The sequence below is a fragment of the Mustela nigripes genome, chromosome 12, assembly GCF_022355385.1.
Source record: "Mustela nigripes isolate SB6536 chromosome 12, MUSNIG.SB6536, whole genome shotgun sequence".
Taxonomy (NCBI): Eukaryota; Metazoa; Chordata; class Mammalia; order Carnivora; family Mustelidae; genus Mustela; species Mustela nigripes.
Window position 1 is genome coordinate 83,529,434 of NC_081568.1, and position 24,942 is coordinate 83,554,375.

The window sequence follows — 24,942 nt, forward strand, 5'->3', positions numbered from 1 at the left end:
AGGTGCTCTACAAACCCTATTAGATGAATGGCTAAAGATGCTACCCTCTTGGATGGTCCTGCTGGCTTTTAACTTTTGATAATGTTCATGGCACATATCCATGAGAGAGTGACTTCTTCTTGCTCCTTGGTGACTTTGCATCCACCAACTCTGAAAACAGCAGCTGCCTTCATTTAGACGATGTGATAAAGTCTTTCAGCTCAATCTGAATGTAGTGAGCACACATAAGAAACCTTCCCTGACTGAGAACGGAGCCTTCACAAGGTAGAGAAGAGAGGGGATAGGGGGAACCAGGGACAGTTCGGTGCTTAAGAGCCACCAAAGGAAGCTGGAAAGGGGGCTTAGCATCGGAGCCCATCAGCCCCCACGCGGGCTTGGAGGGAGGAACAGGGAGTTTGGTTTCTAGGGCATGTGGGAGGGCTGGGTCCTCTGCAGCTGTGCCGAAAATGCAGAACAAGAAGAGTAACGGCTCTACCACCATGGGGATGCCTCCGGTGAGCACGGGACCCTCTTTGGAAAAATGATTTCATTATCTCTGAGTGTGTGGGGTAATGTGGGAGAAGGCTGTCAGAGGTCCGACTAATTAATCTTGGTCAGTAAGAGGAAATTACACATGTAGTTCCCCTCCTCCGCTGGTGAGATAACGTCCAGAATCTGAAATCCTAACAGCTGGAGCCCTGCACGGCCAGGACATGCTGTGTCTCTGGGGGATCTGCAGCGGGACTGGTGGGGCAAGAGGCCTGGGACACACCAGCTCTGGGGAAGCCATACCACCTCAGAGTTAAGATTTTCTTCTCCCCGTTACTGACTGTGATCCTTGGCTGGTGACCAAATCCTTCTGAGCCCCATATCCTCCTCTACAGAACACGGCAGCCATCTTTGAAGGGCCAGCTGAAGAGGGAGGGACAGTACACTAGAGCACATACCAGTGCCCGGCACACAGTAGTATGTGTTCACCACGTGGCAGCTGCTGTTAGAAGCTCACGGGTCTGGGATGAGGGTCGGCCCCACGGTTCCCACATCTCGCTGACCACATCCATCAAGTCCTCGACAACTTCTAAAACGAAGGCACAGCCCCAGGACTAGTGAGCTACAGAGTGCGTCTGTTTTGGCTCACCTCAGTAACCTTGTGCCCGGCACAAAGCACTCAGGAGATACTCTTTGAAAGAATGCAGGATGGTTTTTCTATGAATGTTATTAAATGAACCAAGAGGGCTCGCTCTCTTCTGGCGGCCTCCTCCTAGTGGAGGCCAATCTTGGATGCTTCTGAGATAAACAGACCCTGGCTAAGACCCATCTGTGCATCCAGCCCATTAAGCGACCCAGGAGATGGAGAGAGTGCCTTCTGCTTCCTCATAAACGATCGCTTTGGGCCTTGGGGCCTCGCTTTCCTCACTCTTGCCTCAGGTTTCTCAGCACAACTTCTAGGAAACCAGTGGGGCGTCTGATCCCCACAAGACCCACACTCTTTATTACCTAAAGCTGTGAGCTCCACAGTCCTGGAACAGATTTCTGAGAAGTGCTATTTTAGGGTTTTTCTCTAGGACAGAGACTGTCCCATAGCTTGGACTCACTTTTCAAAGAGAATCAGCAACGTTCTCCCACTAAATGGCCCAATTTGAAAACCTCTTCCGGCATGCCTGTTCTGATCCCCGAGAATGGCCAGACAGCCCCCCTTTCTACAGTGTCCTCAGCTTTCTCCCTCGCTTGCCTTCACTGCCTCCTCCTAACCTGGTGTGTTCTTTAAGGGAGGTCCTGTTTTTCGCACAGGGTTCAGGACCGAGCCTCATGGCTGTTAAGATCTCACATAATACTGAAGTAACGAGGGAAGAGACAGGCCTGAGACCCAAGCCCATGCAGAGAGCACACCCTGGGGAGCCGCGCAGCCTTACCTGGGCAATGATATCCCCATTCTCAGCGTGAACCTGCGCAATGGCTCCCAGCTCGCCCAGACAGGTGAAGATCTCGTAGAGCTGAAAGAGAAAGGAGTCACTGTCACTTTCCTAAGCCACTGAGGCTTTCAGCAACTCCACGCAGGGGTCCATCACGAGGGCCACAGGTAAATCAAATGAGGGAGGAAATCAGTGATTAGGGCAGAAAACACAGGCTAAAACATGCACAAGCAGGGTGTGAGTCCACAGGAAAAAACAAATGAAGGAGGAAATCAGTGATTAGGGCAGAAAACATAGGCTATAACATGCACGAGCAAAGTGTGAGTCCACAGGAACTCTAGGAAACTGTCTCTATAAAGAACTCATCCTGTCTCCTCAGGGGACAGGGCAGACATACAACAAAGTCCTATGGAGCCTTCTGCTGTGCCTCGAGCACACGTTTTTAATGCTATTCGATCCTGTTTGGCTGAGACAGACTTTCACAGTCCTTCTCAACAAATGCTCCTGAGAGCTGCTACAGCCGGGCCAGCAGCTAGCTCAAGGGAAAGTTGGCTCCCCGATTCCCTAACCTTTCAAGATAGACCTCCCCCAACCTCCTGACCGGGAGGGATGGGCATTTGTTCTTCGCATTTCCTCTGAAAACATGAGAATCGTCTCAAACCAGCACATGCCACAAGACCACCTCGGGGAGAGCCAGAAGCAAGCTGCTACCCCAAACAGCAGAAGGCCCTCCTTAATGCTGCAAGGCAGAACAACCTCAAACTCCACTGAGCTCATGCAGGGTTTAGGGCTTGTGAGCTACATGGAGTTCAGCATGCCTTTCCTCTTGTTCTTTTGAGAAAGTTGCTGCCAGTGGAAATTCTAGCTCGCGATCTGCCTTGCCATGAGCACACTGCCTTGCTCCCTTATTTAAAACACAGCATGGACCCTGAGGGCTTTAAGAAGCACTCGGGCCCAGTAGCCTCCCACAGCAACCACAGTGAGTCATGCTCCAAGAGCCAAGGTCATCGGCAGCAATGGGAAACCCATCCAGATACCCCAAACCACACAGCAATGGCTTGTTACCTCTGTGTTGGACACTTGATACAAGTCCTTATAGGCCATGTAAACCATGAAGGAGTTAACCCCTGCAAGAGAGGGAAGGGAGGGGAAACAGGAAGAGGACAATATTAGCACGACCACTCTCCTTCCTTTGCTCCCGTCGCCCATGGGGGCCCAGTGCATCACAGGAGCCTGTCTAACATAAAGCAGATGCTTCCCATTCTCCGTTCTCTCCTCACGTGCAAAAGCAGCCATGCCTACGTGGTGTCAACAGCAGAATGTGCTCTGAGGTGTCTCTGTCTGCTTCCCCCAAGCCATTCCCCAGCCCAGAGGGTCAGTAAGCTTTGCCATTGCTCGAGGCAGTACACACTGCCGAGAATCAGGGGCAGCAACCATTCTGAGCTCAGTGAGCTCGGAATACCTCACCTCTTGGTCTTCTCACCTATAAAATGGAAAAATGACAAGAGCCTGCTTCGTGAGGCAGTTGGAAACGTCAAATGAGACAACAGATACCGGAGGTGTCAGCACCAGAGCAGCCACCATATCTGAGCTTCATTAATGGAGCTCCTGGGATGGGTTTATTTAGCCACTTAAGGGCTCTACACTAGAGCCTGGGGGGAGGGGGCTGCATCTAGGATGGAGACCATGTCCTCAGGGTGCTGGCTTTGTTTTATTAAAAGGATGGCAGCAGCTAAGGGGCAGAAGTCAAGGTGCACCGTGTAAGAGCTGTAAGGGCTATAGGGAAGAGCAATTTAACTCTTCACCCCAAAAAAGACTATTAGTCTCTTTTAGTGTAGTAATTTATATAAGTAGGTGAGGCTGGGGAACAGAGTCATTCCGAGGAAAGGAGGATAATTTTGGTCTCCAACCATTAGGGCCATCTCAGCCCATAGCGTTCCAGACCAAAAGCGGTTGTAATGTGAGACGTTCCCTACCCAGAGTGGTTCCGCTCGGGGCAGCTTTTCCCAACACTACCCTTCCCATAAGCCTCTGCGTCATCTGCGGAATGACCCGGGCCCTTTGGAAGTGAAGTGGGTGTTAAAGCCGTTCCATTTTCTACCCCAGTTGAGACGCCCCGTGTGAAAGGAATCACAAGAAAGGAGGGGGTTGTAATCTCATATCCTGGATCAGGAGGGTCTGGGCAGAGCTCATCGGTTGAGGAGGGACATGGAACAGAAAACTCATCCTCCGGGAGCCCGTCCTCTCCGCTGCAACCCAGAGCCCACTCTTCACCACTGCCCTCCAGCAGCTGCATCAAGGCGGCTCTCCGAGAAGAGTCTTATTAAGTTAGTGTTGTATCAATGCATGTTACTATGTTAGTTACAGGACCGTGACTGTAATGAAATTAGTAGAATGCTTTTACTATTACAATGATATTCTGTACCCTGTGGCATTTATCCTGTTGCCCTTCACTTGTCTGCTTCCCTTTTGCCTGGGACGTTCAGCAGTGATCATACCTTACACTTCCCTAAATCCGCAGGCCCCGTAATGATGCCAAGCACACGGTGTGTCTGTGCGTGTGTATGGGGGGGAATACGGGTAGGCAAAGTATCTGACGATCGAAAGGCAGAAAGAAGTAGAGAACAGAAGAATCTAAAGACGACCAGGGAAACCTAAATCATGGATTCACTGAGAGGACACCCATGTTTCCATGTCCTAAGCCCCAAGCCTGAGTATGAACACGTCTTTGCTCCCACAAATGCCGTTGACTTTTCTGAGGATGCCACTGTTTGAGAACGTAATGGTTTGATCTTTGGAGCATAAGTTATAGAGGCTAATCATTCCTAATCTCGTATAAGTGGCTGTGTGACTTTGCATAAGATGCTAACCTCTACTGGCCTCAGTTTCTTCCTCTGTCAAAAGGGCAGTGTTGCATGAGGTGAAGGGCACAGACTTTGGATACTTTTATTGCTAACTAGCTCCATGATCCCAGGCCACTTATTCTTAGCCTCAGGCTCTCCATCTCCAGCTGAGGATATTCATCCCCTAGTATGTGGGTCCCGAAAGGAGTGAGATGGCATCCACCCAGACCGAATGCAGTGGTACCCCTGAAGGTTCCAGGCTCCGAGCAGAGAGAAGGGAGGCGGGCACACAGGGGCTCACCTTTGTCCTTGATGAGGTTCTGCACCTCCTGCTTGACGCTGTCGTTCCAGTGGGTGATGTCTACGTGCAGGGCATAGTCGCAGCAGCTCTTCCCATCCGCCCACTCTCGCCACTTCTCATAAGCCTCCGTGAGGCTGGCCTCGGGCTCGGGCACCACGTGGTCAACTGAACGACAGAGACCCCAGATGGGGAAGTCATTAACACCAACTCTGCCCCCCGCTCTACAGAGGCCTGCTCCCACTTGTTTAGTTAACACTGCGAAGCCACTATTTCCTGAGCATGGAATTCACCCTAGAAAGTATTCTCTGGCAGTTTCCAGATTGCTGATTATTTAACTGTTGCTTAGCCATGTTGCTCATGGACAAACTACTAGGTTCTCTAAACCCCAGTTTTCTCATCCTTGACATCGGTATTCAGTGGGATAGAGGGTGGAATGTCATAGTTCCTTGCTTCTAATTTTGTTACATGACTAAATGGCAAAATGCACGAAAAGATTCTCACCTGAAGCCTGGCACACAGTAAGTGCTCCATGATGTCAATGGGTGCCTACTATGTGCCATTATTGCCAGTATTACGGGAAGCAAGTCAGACTCCCTTCTAAGTTGGAAAGAGGGTAAAGTGATGTCAGAGTACAGGACACTGACGTCCTTGTGCTTCTTGCCATAGCGAAGAGCCCGTGTCATAAACCTGATGCTCAGCCCACAGATCTTATTTCCATGTAAACTTTTTATCAAGAGTATCTTTACGTGGGGCATCTGGGTGGCTCAGTGAGTTAAGTGTCCAACTCTCAGTTGTGGCTCAAGTCACGATCTTGGTGTCTTGAGATCGAGCCCTGCAGCGAGATCAGCGGAGAGACCATTTGTTTCTCTCTTCTGTGCCTCTACCCCTGAGCTCTCTCTCTCTCTCTCTCTCTAGAATAAATAAAATCCTAAAAAAATATATGTTTTCTGGGGCACCTGGGTGGCTCAGTGGGTTAAAGCCTCTGCTTTTGGCTCAGGTCATGATCCCAAGGTCCTGAGATAGAGCCACAAGTCGGGCTCTCTGCCCAGCAACGAGCCTGCTTCCTCCTCTCTCTCTCAGCCTGCCTCTCTGCCTACTTGTGATTTCTGTCTGTCAAATAAATAAATAAATAAATTACATATATTTTTTCTTTTAAGGCCCAAATCTACTCCTGTAGCACCTGCCACCGTGGAAAGCACTATTCAAAATAATGACATTTATAATTGGGAAGGCTAAGACAAAAGGGCCACCCTCATACCTCCCTTGGACAGGTGAGGGAACGTGCAAATTGGTACAGCTTCCCTAAGAAAAATTGTAAAACACACATCAAAAATCTTGATTTTTTCATACCTTAATTCGATGATTATGCCTGTACCTAAGACTTATTCCCAAGGAAATAAACATGCTGTTTGCAAAATGTAGGTGTTGAAGATGCTTGCCACTGCAAGCCTTATCTACATATTTATTTAAGTGAAAAACTGGAAACCATCAAAGTCTTCAACAGTAGAGAAGTTTGGCTACATCATAAATACATCTTCATAAAATGGAAGATTAGGCACCCATTTTAAATGCTGTTGTGGAATGAAAACAGGTGAACGGAAAGACATCCACGCCAGGATTATTTGTGAAATGATACACTAAAACACCACTAAGATGCAGTACATCTATTTTGATCTTGTTTCTGCTTCATAGGAAGGAAACTATAGCCAGACTATAACAGGGACGTGGATTTTATGGGTTTTCTTCTCTGGTTGCCTATCCAGGGGCTTAGATTATCTAGGAAGGACACGTACAGCTTTGGGTTTCTTGGTATGGTTTTCTCACATCCCCTGCAGCTCTGGCTTCCCTCTAGCTCCTTCCCTAACCAAGAGGACCTTGCACAATACACACTCCCTGGACACTGAACAGGCCCAGCTCCCTGCCCGGAAGGCAGAAAGCCAAACTAAGATCACTCACTTCCTCAGCCTCCTACCACAGGCTGCCCACATGCGCTTATCAGAAAACAGACGCCAGGAGCCGCATCCCTGACGTCTGGACCAGCATCAGGGCTCTGGTGGGCAGGCAGCTGCTGAGAGGTCAGCTGGCTTCCACCCTTCGACTGGAGAAAAGCTTCAGTCTCCCTGAATTGTACCTTTTATGGCCTTGGTGCAATTTTCCTGGGCTTCCACACCCAACCTGCTGGGGACCAACCTTGCTAGAGCTCCAAGTCACAAAGGAGGCAGAAGAGAATGAGCCACCCCACAGCTCAGCCACTCTGTGTTCTTGAATGGGTATAGACAGTGGTAAAATAAACAGTGCTCTTGCTGACCAAGTTTAGGCCTGGGACTGGGAGGGGACCCAGTTCCTTGGGATTCCTTTGGAACAGGAAGGACTGCCCTGGAATGCTATCTGTTCCGTAATCCCAAGGCATGCAACTCCCTTGGTTTTCTCTGGAATTGCAACAGTTCCCAGGAAAAGAAAGAGAGGGAGGGAGGGAGAGAGAGAGGAAGAAAGGAAGGAAAGAAGGAGGTGAGGGAAGAAAGAAAGAAAACAGAAAAAAAAGGGGGGGGGGGACCTCCCTCACCACTTGCCTCATCTTCAGACAATTCCTAACTGGTCAAGAGACAGGGCAGACCGGGTAACAGTCAATGCCACCAAAGCCCACAAGTTTCTCAAGCACTGCAGGTCCCCATTACCCTTCCCGCTCAGGGAGGCTGAGCCCCATCCACACAGCTCTGCCTGCACCCTCTGCCCCCTTCTACCTCGGGCCCGAGCTGGAAATGCTGAAATAATGTGTAGCCCATCTCCACACTTTTCCCAGTGTCCAACCCAGAGATGACTGCAGATTCCCCACTGGCCACACACCCAGCCATGCTCTCAGGTGGACAAGAGGGGACAGCTGTTTTCCTGGCCATGAGCCCCATGAATCTCCTCTAGGCAACTTCAGGGAGCTGCCAGGCTCCTCACTACCACCTGTTTTCCTCAGGTCCTGTCAGGCGGAAGATCTGTATACCAAACTGACAGACATATTCAAGCTACCGCCAGAGAGCACGCGGTTAACCCATCAGTGAAAGAGTCACTTGTTGGGACCAGGAGTGTGTAGGGCCGGGTGACTCACTGATCATGGTGGTGCCCCCTGCTAAGGCAGCCTTCGTCCCTTGGAAGAAGTCATCCACTGTGGTCATTCCCTTGTACGGCATCTGGAAGTGAGTGTGGACATCGATGCCTCCAGGGATCACCATCTTCCCATTGGCTTCGATGGTCTTCACTCCTCCAGGGACAATCAGATTGTCTCCGATTTGCCTGGTGACAGAGGAAAGCAACTGATCATTTAAAAGAGCCACTTTGAAGACAAACATAGGATTATAAAAAGTTTAGACATGGCAACTTGTACTGATTGGAGTGATCTTTGCAAGTGATTTGCAAGCCGAACAATCAAGAAATAAATGAAGACAGGTGCACACCCAGAAAACAACTTCTACAGATGCAAAATGAGCTGATCTGCTGCTGGGTGGAACCGTGGGTCCTGGCTTCACGCTATAATCCTGTGGGTTGGACAATGTCTACAATATAGGTGCGTAAGAAATGTTTTTTTAAAAAAAATAGGTGTTTTGGGTATCCCTTTCATTTTGTTCTTAATCTTAGGGAAGGGTGGAAAGTAACATTTGGAAAAGGATTAAGAGAATGTAAAATAATGAACCACTAGGAGAGACTGAAGGAAGTAACGAATCTTCTAGAGACTACGTATGTGAACTTAGCTACCCTCTTTAGTGAGAGCATCTGTGTTCCTAACAAGAGGGATCTGCTGGGGTCATTTTGTACATCGGTCTTGACTCCCAATTCCACCCTTCCCTGATAACTTATCTATAAATCACAACCAAAGGCAGATCGAAAGGCAGAAGCCAAAGACGGACACACCCAGCGGTGGACATCTTAACAGAAACATCAAGAAACAAGAAGGAAGGTGAGGGTGACCATCTGTACCAGACACACCTTTGCCCAGGAAGCTTTGGCGCATCCCTGGAAGGAAGAAAGGGGACCCAGGTGGGGAGGAAGCTGATGAGCACTCCAGAGACACACTACCTACACCAGGCAAGTGACAAAGACAACTGCTCCTGGCCAAATGTTACCTCATGAACTGCCTGATGTTGCTTGGTTTATAGGTGACTTCACACCTCTGGCTTAAATGGCCATTTAATTCTAGGGAGACTTAAGAGTCACAAGCCTCAACATTATGACTAAACACGTCCTAAGTCGGGAAGACCTGTACCCCACTACCAGTGGCATGAACACATTCCCCTTTTGTTCACAGCCAGCCCAGAAAGACTTCCTCTTGGGTGAGTAAGAAGTCCACCAGTGGCCTCCCAAAGTTTAAGCTCTGCAACTAAAATAAAGTATTCCTGACATCCCTAAGAGGTCAACTTCACCACATCCCCCCACCCCCGCCCCAGGCCATTCCAGAGCCACCACAATTCAAAACACACTGTGGAAAAAAATACAGCCTCTGACTGTACCTCCATTAGAGTCCAGATACTGGCCCCTATGTTCCCATTCTTCTCCCTCCCTGATCTTCCTCAGAGGCAGATGGAGAACCAAGGCCCTGAAGAGGCAGTTACCCAGCCCGTGTGTGTGTGACTGCTTGTGTGTTTCCACCATCTTGAAAATGAGTAGAATACCACGTCTAAAACAGAAATCCTTCCCCCTTTTTCTCCACGGAGTCACTCAAGGTCACATGAATCCTCAACTGAAGGCTTGGCTTCCATCTCCCCTCCTTGGTCAAATCCCGACTGACAGCCGGGTCTAATAATTAAGAGCAGATCTGCCCTAGAGGAGACTATGTGGGTTCACGATCCTGGCTCTGCTAATTACTGGCTTTATGACCTTGGCCAAGTTGTTTAACCTCACTGTGTCTTCATTCCTTCCTCTGTAAAATGTAATAAAAAACGTTTCCTCCATAGGTTTGTGGTGTAGATTAAGTGTTAGTATGCATTAAGCCCACAGAACACTGCTAGGCACAGGAAAATTCCGTAAGTGTCAGCTATGGTAATTAATAAACATGCTAATCCCACACAGCACCCTCTTCCCACCTCAAATCTCATCTACTCCACTACTTCAACTGTGGTTACTGACAGTGTCTGGTCATGTTATGTCCCTTGAATAAATACAGATATCTCAGTCCCCCTCAGAGACTGTAAGGTCTTGGGAAGGCAATGTAGGTCCCAAGGACAGCCACCAAAACATGTGACATAGTGTGGGTCTTGTGCCTTGGGCAACCACTTTCCAGACAGCAGGCATTCCATAAACATTCACAGACAGACAAACAGCCATGTAACCACCGGAGGGAATTATTTCTGTTTTCGTGCTCTGTGATTTCCGAATGTTTTTAAAGACTGAGAAAATGTCAGGACTGGATGAAGAGCCACCCTTCTCTCTACGACCGACACACACATATGTGATGGTTACATTCCTTCTATAAGTCCTTGGCAAGCGGCCTTCTCTCTTCTAGTAGAGATGGCATCTCTAGTAGCAGATGCCTGGCTCATGGCATGAAGATGGATTCTGAGCCTATGCTTAAGGCTCAACTGTTCAAAGTGTTGTGATCAATTAGGGATACCCATCATGAGCTCTGAAATGAGGAAGAAGTATTAGGTACTACCTTTTGTCCATCTCTGAGAATCTCTAAATGAGGGAACTTACCATCTCCAAAGAGAGCTGATGATACACTGTAATTTTTTAGTAAGAGAAAAATATAAGATCATTTGGGGCTTATCTTTTGAAGAAATTCTTGTTTCATGTTGGTTCACTTGCCTACTGTTTCCATTTTTCCAACAGTGTTCCTGTAGGTAAGGTGACTAAACAAGAATATCTTCATTCATGCAAGTTCATTCATTCATGCAATGTACTTGATTAATATGTTGATTATTACCAAGTTACTTCCTCCCTGTGCTCCTCTCTCTCCTCATCTGAGAAAAAGGTAGTAATCACACTTGCTTCGTGGGATTGCTGGCAGATTAAAGGAAATGAGGCATGTAAAACATTTAGCCGCCACTGGCACAGGCTTCACTGTCACTAAAAGGTAGCTCTTATAAAAGTCTCTCCGTGCCAAGGACTGAGTGACGTGCTCAGATACGGAACTGAACAAGACAGGGTGTTGCCTTCAGATGCTCAACACTGTCAGAACCACTGCTGACTTCGAAGAGCACAGGGGGTTTTGAAGTCTCATAGAAGGGAAACCGGCCTAGATTTGGCGGCTGACAAGGAACAGCCACCTACAGAAAGTTCTATCTAAGCCAGGGCTTCAAAGATAAGGAAAAGATCCACTATGACCAGAACCTTACACGAGATAATGAGTTTACAAATATAAAAATAAAATGTTAACAAGGCCCGGGATGGCCGCTAGATGCACTGCATACACTGATCTTATCCAAAATCTTCTCAGGGTGGGAGCCTGTCTCGCTGTCCGTGATGAAAGGCTAAGTACAAACCATACCTCTTCTACAGGTTACTCCAGAGGGAGCCTACACAGAAAGGAAATGCGACTGCACCACTTACAGGCACCCGGTAACAAATCATTTCGTAAGGTAAGTGTACATCCCTGAAGCCTCTATTTGAAAATCTTGTCTGAGGTGTATGTCCCATCTGTGCTCAGCCCACCCAGATTCTGCCTAAGTCACGGCTCGGTTCAAATGCCCTTTCCAGCCCCACACCATCCTCTGAAGGGATTTCTCCTTTCTGGGCATTTATCTTCACTTGAACTCCTTTGACACCAACTGTACAAGGCCTTATATTTCTAGGGTGCTGTCATTTTGTGCACATTTTTTCAATCAACTTAAGGACAACAGTCACATCTTCCACCTCTCTAAGGTGCAGAGAGTGCCCGTCAATATAGTTCACACAAGGGAGCCCGCAGCATCATTTGGTTGATCAAATTCAAATTTCTCACTTCATTCACAAGACCCATATAAATTAAGGCAAGCTCCCATTTTAAGGGATTATGGGCACCCAGAATGAAGGGTTCAAATAAAGATTCACTTTGGGGCGCCTGGGTGGCTCAGTCAGTCGAGCATCCAACTCTTGGTTTCAGCTCAGGTCATGATCTCAGGGTCCGGAGATGGAGCCCCATATAGGTTTCATGCTCAGTGGGGAGTCTGCTTGAGGAGTCTCTCTCTCTTTCTCTGCCCTTCCCCCTGTGCACCCTATCTTTCACTCTCTCAAATAAAGCCTCATTTTTAAGGAGAAGAAGAAATGAAACACAAAGAACCAAAGGTCTAGGAAGCAAAAAAGAAGCAAGCTTCTTTCTGAGCCTCTGATGAAGAGAGGAAGTACAAAAAGATAAAGGCTCTTCATACTTACTTTATTAAGCCATCTTCCATGTAAATATCAGCATAAAAGGACTGATCATCGTTGACAATTCTACCGCCCTTGATGAGAAGACGGTCACTCTAGAAAAGAATGCAAACAGAAGTTATTCTCAGAGCTAGGAACTCAGAGAACAAGGGTCGGCCGAGGTTTTCCCAGTTCACTGTTCTAGAGGTCTAGTAGGAACCTATTTACTTAAGACAGCTGTGTGCTCAATGCAGTAGGTGTTCGAACTGGGTATATTTGTTGGGGATCCAGTCTTTCACATTTGCCCCAAACTCAAACTATTCTACAGTTCCACCTCTTGCTCCTACAACCTACCATAGCCACTGAGAAACATCACTACCTGAGGGAAGACACTATTTGTATTATCTTTCCTGGCTAAGTAAGCAATAAATATTTAAAGCGGTATATAATATGTACGCCAGTGCCTAGCACCCTGCTGGCTCTCAACGGTGATTCTCAAAAAGGGAATTTAAGATCAGGCAGTGAAAGAACTTTTGAAAGTCTTTATAATGACATGGGGATATTTTAAAATTTTAAAATTCAGGATATTTGCACATGTATGCACACATACACACAAGGTGGTGGAAAGTGTAGGACAAGCAGTGAAGGGAAAAAAGATAAAATAGCTCTACTGTTCTATAGTATTTAACCCAGGGTGGAGAAATTATGCAGTATTCATATTTGCTTCATTAAACTCCCATTTTTCTGAAATGTGTTTGTTGCCATTATTATGGGGAAAAAATGGCCTTTCTTATAATTAAAGTCTTTTTAAAAATTATAGCTTAGATGAAGTTTGGTTAAGGGATCCAACTGGAAACAATGCACATACACTCCAAGGTTATTAAGAAAATATGGGGTCAGGGCACCTATGTGGCTCAGTCGTTAAGCATCTGCCTTCAGCTCAGGTCATGATCCCAGGGTCCTGGGATCAAGGCTCATGTCGAGCTCCCCTCTAGTGGGGAGTCCGCTTCTCCCTCTCCCTCTGCCCTCCCCTTCATTCGTGCTCACTCTCTTCTCATGCTGTCGATCTCTCTCAAATAACTAAGTAAAATATATTTTTATAAAAGAAAATATAAATATATAATTCATATATTTCAGGAGGAGAGCCAATCAGAGTCAGCTTTTAATATCCCAGATTTCATTAAAAGAATGACTGGAGTTTGGATTGCAGCATGAGGGGTACACATGGCTTTACTGGATTCCTGAAGGAGAAGAGAATTTGCAGGAGCCTGGCTGAGTGGAACAACTTGAAAAGACAATGGTACATTGCATTTGTTAAAAATTCAACTGACAGACTTCAAGTCCATCCATACTTTCATCCATCCATCCACTCATCCAGCAAGTAATTAATATGTATGACTAAATACATACAGAGGATCCTGTTTTTAATGAGTCATACCGTGCCACTGTTTCACGAAACCAAAAAGGGATACAATCAAGGAAAAAGGGATGGCAATCAAGGAAAAAGAAAGTCAATAAAACAAATAAAACAACGTAGAATTGAATCAAGGGTCACAAAGTACAGGGGAGCGAGTTTGTTTAACCAGAGGTGGAAAGAGACCTTTGTGGGGAAGATCATGTAGATGGGGCAGGGATGGACAGCTGCAGGCAGAGGGAATAGCACGCCCTGTGGCAGAAATGAGTTTTGTTTCTCTGAAAACCGGAAAAAGATCAGTTTCAAGATGCGGAGCTCAGGGATCAAGAAGAAAAGCAGCAGAGACAAAGCGGGCAAGGCAGACAATTAGCTTTCAAAAAGGACCTCAGATTAATGGGGGAGGAAGCCCACAAACAGGCTGACTTCTGGCTTTGGAAATAAAAGGGTGTGAACAAGGCCAAAAAATGAGACTTGAGGCTAGGCATCCACACGGGTACAGCAAAGTGCCCCTTAGTTCCGCCCACTCCCGGGGATTACATGAGAGTAGATTTCATCATGCCGTACTGTCAGGGGAGAGGCTCTGAACAAGGTACGGATCAATGAGGCACCAGGGAAAACACCCACGTGTGCCCAGCAAGGAAGATGTGTGAATGACATCAACTGCAAAGTCCAACCACACGTGATCCACGAGCCCCTCCTGATCTGGGATTAGTCCGTAGGCCCACCCTCATTTCCGTCATGGATGGCCTTGTGTTTCATACCACAACAAAGTAAGACGCATGTAGTTATTGTCACATAGCAGGCTCTGTGGCCACTAAGACTTTGCCACAAAGTTCTCCCTGCCTTCTCCTGTGTTCACGTGGCTTCTGACGACCACCCTCTCCTTTGTCAAGCCTCCAGTCGAATGGCTTTCTCCTATAGGATGCATTACCTGACTTGCCAGCAAATCCCATCTGCTCCCCTTGCCATTTAGTTCAAACAATTCTATTGCTCTCGAATAGCTGCTTTCCCGTTTTGCCTAGAGCAAACACTCCTTTGGTCTTGGGACCATGCCTCTTTTGATCTCTTTACCTTCATTCCTGGAGCCCATCCTAGACAGCTGTTAAGTTTTGGTAAAACAGATGGTTGAAGGGTGGGACACAGTAGGTTGTATAGTGTCATTATGATGGAAAGGCATCTGAGTCACAAAATGATGTGATGTGGCCAGAAAACTGGACTACTGTTTTAACAGTAATTGCAAAATTTTATGAGGCAGTCCCAGGGCTATGCTTCCCAAACTAGGGTGCACATTAGAAGAATATGGATTCCCAGGCCTGGCTCTAGGCCATGAGATGTGTACTTTATAAACTCCACAAAAGGCTCTCGTGCAGCCATCAGCCAGCCCAGCACCACGTGAGAGATTAGCACAAGAAACCCCAGTTCTGTGTGTCCCAGGCACAGTTCTGTGTGTCTAGGGAGGCAGAAGAAGCATCTCCAGCAGAAACTTCATATAATAGTCTTAGTGACTACACGGTTTTTCTCTAATAGGTCAGCGCTCTTCTGGTGTTCTTTATTTTCTTAGCAAAGAACTGAAGTAAACGGCTCCGTGGAAAGGGGCCAGCTGCGAGCCCAGGTATGAAATATGACTACCCTCCCACCTAGGGAACATCTAGCCTCAGGAACGACTTGCATGATCATTACTTCCTTCAACAAGCATCAGATATCAGCCAAGGGGCAAAAGCTATCTCGGGCCTATGTACAAAGACATGAGCCAAGTGGAATTAGCATCACTGAGATGGCATCATTGGAAACTCTTCAAATGCTAATTAAATACACCTTCTCTGGCTCAACAGTCAGGAATCTAAATAGATAGAGCACAGAGATGGGTTACAGGCCTGGTGTACGTTTCAGAGATAGGAGTAACAAGACTCTTGCTCTACGGACTGCTGTGGTGCTAATATTATTTCTTTTCATCAGGCAGACCAGAGATATCCAAACCTCAGTTCACAGAGTTTGAACAAATGCTGTCCCTCGAGGTCCCCAGCTTGTCCTCCACCTTTTATTAAAGAGGCTCATTAAACTACTTCGTTAATTTGAACGCTTTCCATGCATGTGGGGTCCACTACAAAGGGTAGCCTAGGCAAACCGTCCTCAGACACAGGAAAGTCTGAAAGACAGGCTGTGGGCTTGGCCTTGAAGAACAGCATAACTGCTGACCACCCCCAGGTTACATAAAACCAAACCTTACTGGTTACAAAACATGCTTGCCTGTGAGTTCACAGACCAGCCCTATAGATGAACATATGCTAGGGTTGAAAACCCACAAGACAAGCAGATCTGCCATCTGTGATTAAAAGTCATCCTCCATGATGTTAGAAAGGGCTGTTGCCTGGGGCCCTGCAGGGTTCCTCACATTCCATGCCCAGCCGCTGACAGGGTCCAACATCCATGAGCTGATGTCCAAAGAGGTGAAATGGTCTAGTCTGGACATCTAGCAATGATGTCGTATGATCTATACAAAGAATGATGGTATTTCTAGAACACACTGGGACCATCTGGAACCCCAAATAAAACTACTCAGAGCCTAAAATAGCCAAGGACCCTCACTGCCTTGGGTCCTGCCCTGCTGCCAAGGGCTAAGTACAGTGAGGTCCTGCAGGCCAGCAGGATGCTAGGTATACCAGCAGACCGGGTTGGGTCCAGCTGGCTACTCCCCCGGCTGGGAAAATCAGGTGGACAACTTAACGAGGTGTGGGATCTTGAGTTAGGACTTAACCTCTCAGAACCTCAGATTTTATCAGTTCAGAGTGGATAGTAATTCCTAGCTCACTTCTCAGTGTGGCTGCCAGGAATAAACGTGTGTGTGTGTGTGTGTGTGTGTGTGTGTGTGTGTGTATGCATGCCCATGTGTGGGCACATGCACATATTACAAAACTAACAAAGTAAACACTCTCGAATATTAGTTATATTGATTCCATTCAAATTATTCACAGCACTTAAAAGTATTTCTAAAAGCCTTAAACTAGGTATATTGAAGAGAGACTGTCCCCATTTTCCAAAGGGGGAGATGTGCACAAAGGCGAGTGACTTTCTCCAAGCGACAGAGCTAATTAGTTCCAGGTGGAAGCAAATCCACCTCTCCTACCTCTGGACCCTGGATCCACCAAACCATTGAACCACAGATCCTGAAACCTTACGACAAAGGGCTCTTTCTGACGGGGCTCTCTTTACTGTTTGCTACTGAATCTGACTGTTCCAGGGCTCAAATTGATGACCAGTTCTCTATGGAGGGTAACTTAAGGAATCCAGTAACTTTGAACCCAAAGCTTTTAAAAGCAGTGCTTTAAACCTGCTCCTTATGGCCTGGATATATTCATGCAGCTTATAAAGGGATCTAACTTACAATCTAGGATAGCACCGGCCCTTCAGGTCTGACAATGCACTTTCTTTTCACCCTCACTAGTGTATGGTAATGATTAGAAAAAGCAACCATAAAAAATGCAGAGATTATCAGAAAAAGGGCGAGAAGAGAGAAAAAGAAAGGAAGAGAAGGAAAAGAAGAGAGAGAGCGAAGGAAGGAGGAAGGAAGAGGGAGAGGGAGGAGAAAATAAACTCTGTGAGGAGGAATGTGGTTACGAATGGCTGGATTCGGAGCACCTGGGTGGCTCAGTTGGTTAAGCATCTGACTCTTGATCTCAGCTCAGGTCTTGACTCAGGGTCGTGAGTTCAAGCCCTGCATTGGGCTTCACACTGGGTGTGGCGCCAAAAGAGAGGGGGAAAAAAAGCTGGATTCCAACTAGAACAGAGAATGAAAGAACAGAATCTTGAACTCGAGCCTACTGGAGATGTGGGTTCCCATTTTAGTCTTCCTCGTCTAGTCTTCAACTTAAAAGAATTTAAATCACCACTTCTGTCGATCTGAGGTAATGAGAACACGCCTCCCAGAGAAACCGGAGCCCTCTGTGGACTTCTTCCCAGTGAACAAAGTCAGCCTGAGAACAGTACTTAAGACACATCTGTTCTATACTCTGCCGACATTCCAGCTGCTCAGAATAAGAACTATAATCCTAGGAACAGAAAAGGAGAATATAAAATGAAGAATGTGTTCCAAAATCAAATATTTTGTTACCTGCGTTCAAATCACAAAGCACAGACTCTGATCCCAGTGGGGACTTGAGATCTTTTTAAAGACGAAGGTGCAGGTGGTTATTTAAAATAAAATCCCATCTGGGTAATTAAAGTTAGCTCCCTAAAAACATTCCCACTCTGAAGAATACATTGGGATGGACAGACAGCATGGATGAGATCTTGATGGGCTTTCTTCCTCTAGAGCAGCATCATTTAAAGAAGAGAGAGAAAGGGCTTTCTAAGAGTCTGGTTGACCCAACAGAGTATGCAGGGAAGATACTGAGCAGGACCAGAGCTCCCATCCTGGCTCTGCTGTCAAGTATGCAGCTTTAGGTGAGACACACAGACTGGAGCTTAACCTCCAGCATCATATGCTACCACCTGTGCCTGGACAAGTGACTTGGCTTCTCCAGGCTTCCGTTACCTTGAAGGGGACAATGCTAGCCTTCTCTGAGGGCACTGGTGAGCATTATGGAGCTACTGTGTTCAGCCCTGTATAAACGCTGAAGGTATGTGAGCTCCCATCCTTTAGAGCTAGCCAGCGTAGAGTGGCCCGCTCACAAAAACTCAGGAAGACCTGAACGAGCACTTGAGCAATGAAAACAGAACAGACGTTGCCAGAAAGGGAATGCCAGAGATGACAGGGCCCACACAACTCCCAGCAACTGTTCTCACTCCTGCCACCAGGAGCCGGGCTCAGCCAAGACTTCTCCTTTATTTATTTTTTTTTTCAGACTTTATTTATTTATTTGAGAGAGAGAGCATGAGAGGGGAGTGGGTTAGAGGGAGAAGCAGACTCCCTGCGGAGCAGGGAACCCGATGTGGGGCTCGATCCCAGAACTCTGGGATCATGACCTGAGCTGAAGGCAGGTGCTTAACCAACTGAGCCACCCAGGAGTCCCAAGAATTCTCCTTTTGGGGGCGCCTGGGTGGCTCAGTGGGTTAGGCCTCTGCCTTCGGCTCAGGTCATGATCTCGGGGTCCTGGGATCGAGTCCCGCATGGGGCTTTCTGCTTGGCGGGGAGCCTGCTTCCCCCTCTCTCCCTCTCTGCCTGCTTGGTCTCTCTCTGTCAGATAAATGGATAAAATCTTAAAAAAAAAAAAAAAAAAAAAAGAATTCTCCTTTTAAACGCACTCCCCAGAGGACAAGTTCCCATGCGCCACCGCCCCCCACCCAGGTCATTCTTCCTCTGGAAGAGGAGATAACACAAGGAGGTAAAAATCCACTCGCTTTCTTACAGCAGTAACAGAGAGTGGAAGGCAAGATCTTAAGCCTGTCCCCAAACCCACTCTCCCTGTGCCATGTATGGATCTGTTTCTAGGACCCTCCATGACAAACAGGCCTTGGCAACAGATGGAAAGATTAAGATCTGGGAGAAGAGAGACACCTTGAATGGAAATGCAGTTTCTTGGCTCTGGTTCTCTACTGAAACTGAACACAGTTTCACAGCCTTGGCTGTCCCAGACCTCTGAAATGTGACAGACAAGTCTCAAAAACATTGTTTCACTCATCATCCAGACATACTTAAGGCCAGGTGTGCTAGGTTAACCTAGGGCACTCCCTTGAAAAACAGAGCCCACCAACCAGGATTTGTAACAGTGAGAACCACCATTTTTTTGCTTTCTTTATTATGTTCTCTTTGGCCCTGGCGGGGCAGAACCCAAGGCAGGAAAAGCAGGAAAGAGGTGCTAACAATACAGTAAACAGTAGCCAGGAGAGGAGTACTACCCAGAGCCGGGTGGCCGCTCACTCCTCTGACGTTCTAGAACATCAAGGCCAACTGCGTGCGTTCTTCCCTCCCCGAACCATGTCAGCCATTTTAAAGGGGTGATTATCAGAGGGCCAGACAAGGTATGTGGCCTGCCCTGGGTCAGAGTGGAGTGGCGAATGAGCTGTGGATGGCATTGTAATCCTCGCCCCCTGATAACGGTCCCTCAGTCTTCTGCAAGGTTCCAGACACGCATCAGCACAAGTGGATAACAAGGGTGGGAGTGAGAGCACAGGGAGGGGAGGCAGACAGGAGGAGCCATGAGGCTCTGTCCCAGTTGCAAGCAAGAGGGTCAGCTGGACCTATGAAGCCCAAACCTTGGACATGTGTGTGCCACTTTCACGATGGCTGACATAATCTGGTAGAGATTGTGCTGTCCTTTACATAATATTATCCTTACATAAGCGTATTTTCCAAGTAAACACTGTCTTACTCCCAGAGTACTTACTCTAAACCAGCATCACTTACCAAAAATAGACAGCCAACCTAGGAATGGATATTATAAAAACATCACTGCATTTTGGCGACATTCTGCTGCCTTCGAGGGGGTTCTAAAGGAAGAGCCCAGATCTGCTACGTTTGTTAAAAGGCAAAGTTACCTAGTGTCAGGGAGGCGTCCAACTGAGACAAGCACTATGCTGAGCCTTCTTCCTCGAACTACTCAGGTGGTTGGAAAAAGAATCAGAAAGGGGACACAAGGCCTCACTGTGGGATTCAATGTTATCTAATGCCTTCTTACAGAACAACCTCATGTAGGACCTCAGGTAGGAATGAGGGACCTTTGCTCCTCATCAGGGACCACTGTGGGCCGACATGGGCCAGTGTGGGTCCACACGGGCTTGTCAGAAGCAAGAACAGGGCCCAAAGGGGAGCCACAGGGAGATTACTGGGGCTCATGAAGGATCTCTGTGTCAAAAGATTCGGTTGGGGGAGGAGGGTGAGAGAAGGAGGCAGACTGGGGAAGAGGGGTGTGGGAACACCCCTGGAAGCACCAGACCTGGAGAAAAGAAGAAACCAGCACATCTCTAGCTGGACTCTGGGAGGGAAAGATGGAGAGGTTGCTATCCAGGATGGAAGCCAGCCCTGACAGCAGCTGGCAGAGCCATGCGAGAGTTTAGGGAGAGACCAAGAGTGTGGAATAGCAGAATACAGACTAAAGAACGGTCAGTGCTTTGAAGAACTAAATCATGGTCAACTTTGGTGTGACTTTAGGCGATAGCTTTGTGTTTTGTTTATGACCTTTTTGTTTTTGTTTGTCTGTTTTGTTCCTTTTTAGGCCTCAGATCTATGCAGCTACGGGTAAGAGTGCTCTGCACACAGGCCACCTAGAAAACTGGGGTCCAGCTCTGTTCAAACACAATCCCATGTCCCTTTAGTTCAATAGCCTGTACAAAAGCCAAATGCCTACTTCATCAGGAAGGACTGCATGAAATTTCAACCCAGGCCTTGATTCTAGGGATAAATGGGCTTAATAATTCATTCCTGAAACACACACTGGTGTGCCTACTGCCTGTGAATGTGTAGGTTCAGAACGTGTAGGAAAAGTAAGCTATGAACACAGAGAGTGAATGAAGTCAAGAGAAAAAGGGTCAAACTCTCAACATAAAATGATCAGTGGTTGCTAGTAGTTTGGGGAAGTAGGGAGGAAGGGGGGTGGTGAATAGGTGAACAGATAGTACCCTGAGGTTTGGGGAGGGCAGTGAAACCACGCCATAAGATACTTTAATCGTGGGTATGGGATATTACACATTCCTCAAAACCACAGAACTGCACAAGAGTGAACCTTCATGTAAAAGTATGACTCTGTTACTAACAGATCAATACTGGCTCATCAGTTGTAACAAATGTACCACCCCAGGGCCAGACGCTGATAACAGGAAGCTCTAGGGTGGGGGGAATGGAGGGAGATCGTGAGAGTACTCTGGGCTTTCTACTCAAATTTTCTGTAAACCTCAAAGTACTCTAAAACGCAAAGTTTGTCAATGAAGAGAGAGAGAGAGAAGGAGAAAGATCCTCTTTCCAGTAGAAATCAAAGAAGGGTTCACAGAGGCCTTATCAAGGTAGGTCTTGGGAAAAATTGCTAATCTGGACACCCGGGTACGGCCAAAGAGATAATTCTGATCAGAGTGGGAGAACAATAATTTACTTTTTTAATATTTATTTATTTTATTTGAGAGACAGAGAGCCAGAGTTGTGGGGGGTGAGGTAGAGCAAAAGAAGGCAGAGAGAATCTCAGGCAGAGTCCCTGCGAGCACAGAGCCCATCAGGGGGCTCGATCTCAGGACCCTGAAATCACAACCTGAACCAAAACCAAGAGTCAGATGCTCAAATGACTGAGCCACCCAGGTGCCCTGAGGAACAATTATTTATAACTAGCATTTACTGAAACTAACTTTCTTTCTTTCTTTCTTTCTTTCTTTTTTTTAAAGATTTTAGTTATTTATGTCAGAGAGAGAGATCAACAGGCAGAGGGCAAAGTAGGCTCCCCACTGCACAAGAAGCCCGATGTGGGATTTGATCCCAGGACCCTGGGATCATGACCTGAGCTGAAGGCAGATGCTTAACTGACTGAACTACTCAGGCATCCCTACCGAAACCTTCCTACCGAAACCTTCTTGTGTGCTAGAAGGTCTTCAAAGAGATCAATGAATCGTCAGGGAAATGCTTTTATTCTCCTCACTGAATTGAAGACATGAAAGCTTACAGAGGTTGGCTCATGGTCCAACATCACATAAGCAGTCAGGAGGAGAACCAATTGTACCAGCGCTAGAAATGCATTTCAGTGGGCAGCTGTGGTATTGGGCAGAGTCTCCGATGCCTAGGATCCTGGAATGGGGGATGCAAGAGATGGCCGGCTAAAAAGCGTGACCTTCATTCTGTGAATGCTGGGGAGCTCTAGAAGGATTTTGAGCAAACGAATGAAATGCAATCTCCAAGTAGAAGAAAAAATTAAGCTGACAGAATAACCATGATGGAGATAAAGGAAGGAACCAGTTGGAAAGCAACAGCAGATGGCAGGATATAAGAAAGAAAAGAAACAGCTTATACCTACTATTCAGGGTCCCAGGAAAGTGAGACTATTCTAACTGGATTATTAAAGAGAGTTTTACAAAGGGATTCTTTAACAAAGTGTGGTCAGGGTTTGGGCCATTAAATGGATGGGCGGCGTCAAAGGCCCACCAAGGGCAGGGAGCTACCCCATCCCCAGCCTGAAGCCGACCAGGGAGGGGCCAAGCTGAAGAGGGCTGCTGTATACACAGCTCTGTGTGACTGGGGCTGGGACCTTCAGGAGAGGCAGGCAGCCACTCCTCAGTAAGCAGCAGGAAGCAATCAGGAGGGTGAGATGCCCTGACCTCCACGGTGGCCCTTGCTTCCAATTTCCTAGCTGTGCTGAAGGAACTGAATCCAAGTAGGAGCCCAAGGGCAAAGGGCCTACAGCTGCAGGCCAGACAGCTCCCCAGCATGGAGCAGAGCAGAGGAAGTAGAGGGGGTAACTGGAAGGGTGAGCTGAAAAATGTCCCGCCCAGGCCCTGAACAGCCAACTGGGGGATGTGAGGGAGTAACACTACAAGAGAGCCACGCAATGGGTTGTCCTCCACCTATTTTTCCAACAAGTTAGGTCTATATCTTGACTTTAAAATAAGCCACAGATCAGGGGCGCCTGGGTGGCTCAGTGGTTTAAGCCTCTGCCTTCGGCACGGGTCACAGTCTAGGGGTCCTGGGATGGAGCCTCACGTCGGGCTCTCTGCTCAGCAGGGAGTCTGCTTCTCCCTCTCTCTCTGCCTGCTTGTGATCTCTCTCTCTGTATCAAATAAATAAATAAAATCTTTAAAAAAAATAATAAGCCACAGATCAATTTGCAACATATGACTCTATTGTTCCAAAAGCAAAAAATACTCTATGTGTGTTTATTATGTTTTTGTGTGAGCAGAAGAAAGATCTGAAAGGATCTTTCATCAAATTATTTTCAAATATTCATCACATTATAACAAAATATATCTATATATATAAATATATCAAATATTCATCAAATTATAACATCAAATTATTAACATTAGATATGGTTGGGGGAGAGGATGAAGATGGAAAAGGTATGGAAAACTCACTTGTCCCTTTTTCTTTCTCCACTATTTACTTATATTATGTCACTAGTTGTACAAAGCACATGCCGTTTTATAACTTTGACAAAGGGCTCAATAAAGAAAAGTATAAAGAGCAAAAAGAATAAGGTGATGGCTATGGTCCCGGCGACAGCAAGGATATGGATTAGAAAACTCGTGGCCTGCTGTAGAGGAAAGCTAGAATCAACTCAGCGACTGAAGGGGAAGGGAAAATGATGTGTCTGAGTTGACTGAAGTGTCAAGGCAAGGTGGCCAGGAAGGACTCATGAATAAAAATGGAGAAGAGAAAAGAGGGGAACAAAGTTGAGGTACAAGAGTCTCAGTCGTAATTTTGAGGTGCTGGTCAACCATACAGTCATGAAGCAAATAGCTAGACATGGGGGCCTGTGACTTAGAAGGACGGGCGGGGTCAACGGATGAACTTGAGATAATGCCAGACTGAACTTGGCCATCCCAAGTGAAAGGCAACAGAGGAGAGTAGAAAAACTCCTGGAATGGGGGTCAGGAGCCCCAGATCCTGGTCTTAGCTCTGTGACCCTGAGCAAGGCACTTGGCCTCTCTGGGCTGCTGTCCAGTAAGTGGTACCCACCTCCTCTTTTAGAAGTAGACACCTCTGTGATCATTTCAGACTGGCAGCTGGCTTTGACGGAGCTTTTAGAATGACAGGGAAGCCTAGTGGAACTCCCTAGTGCTCATCAGAAACAAGAAACTCTTTCACTGACTCTGAAAGCCAGCCCATCGCAATTCCCAGGGGAGGAATGCGGGCTCGGGCCTTGGAATGTGTGAGCGGCACTTTCAAATGACAGGCAACTGCTCCCTGGCTATTTGCGGAGGCCACAGGGATTCTTCTCCAAGTCTGACCTTATACTTTTAAAAAGCGGCGGGGCTGCCCGGGGATTGTGGTTATAAGCACATAACCACTGGCTTATGCAACTTCCCCAAACCTGTCCCACGGTGGATGTGTTAAGAGAGCATACAGCTGATGCTCCAGCTCACACCACTTTGCTGTGGAAGGACCCTTGGAGAGGGATCATGGGAGTAAGGGACTGTGTCTAAGACCAGAGATGTCCCCCAGTCTGTTCTGCCTCGGGGCACAGGCATCAGAGGTCGGGTCTGTAGAGGAAAGCAGAGAGAAGCCCCATCACTCATGCTGTAGCTAAGAACCCAAATGGCAAATCAGTGCCAGACAGA

At 47.2% G+C, this 24,942-nt stretch overlaps 1 protein-coding gene across 2 annotated transcripts in view; it reads right to left on the bottom strand.

Annotated features, from left to right (window-relative positions):
• Positions 1 to 24,942, bottom strand: part of DPYSL3 (dihydropyrimidinase like 3) — a 109,082-nt gene that overhangs the window by 20,365 nt on the left and 63,775 nt on the right. For both annotated transcript variants that reach the window (XM_059417860.1, XM_059417861.1), the window contains exons 2-6: positions 12,369 to 12,457; positions 8,134 to 8,318; positions 5,037 to 5,201; positions 2,958 to 3,019; positions 1,893 to 1,973 (exon numbers count right to left, since the gene is read on the bottom strand). In XM_059417860.1, the coding sequence (XP_059273843.1) occupies positions 1,893 to 1,973; positions 2,958 to 3,019; positions 5,037 to 5,201; positions 8,134 to 8,318; positions 12,369 to 12,457 (582 nt within the window). The remainder of the gene's footprint in view (positions 1 to 1,892; positions 1,974 to 2,957; positions 3,020 to 5,036; positions 5,202 to 8,133; positions 8,319 to 12,368; positions 12,458 to 24,942) is intronic.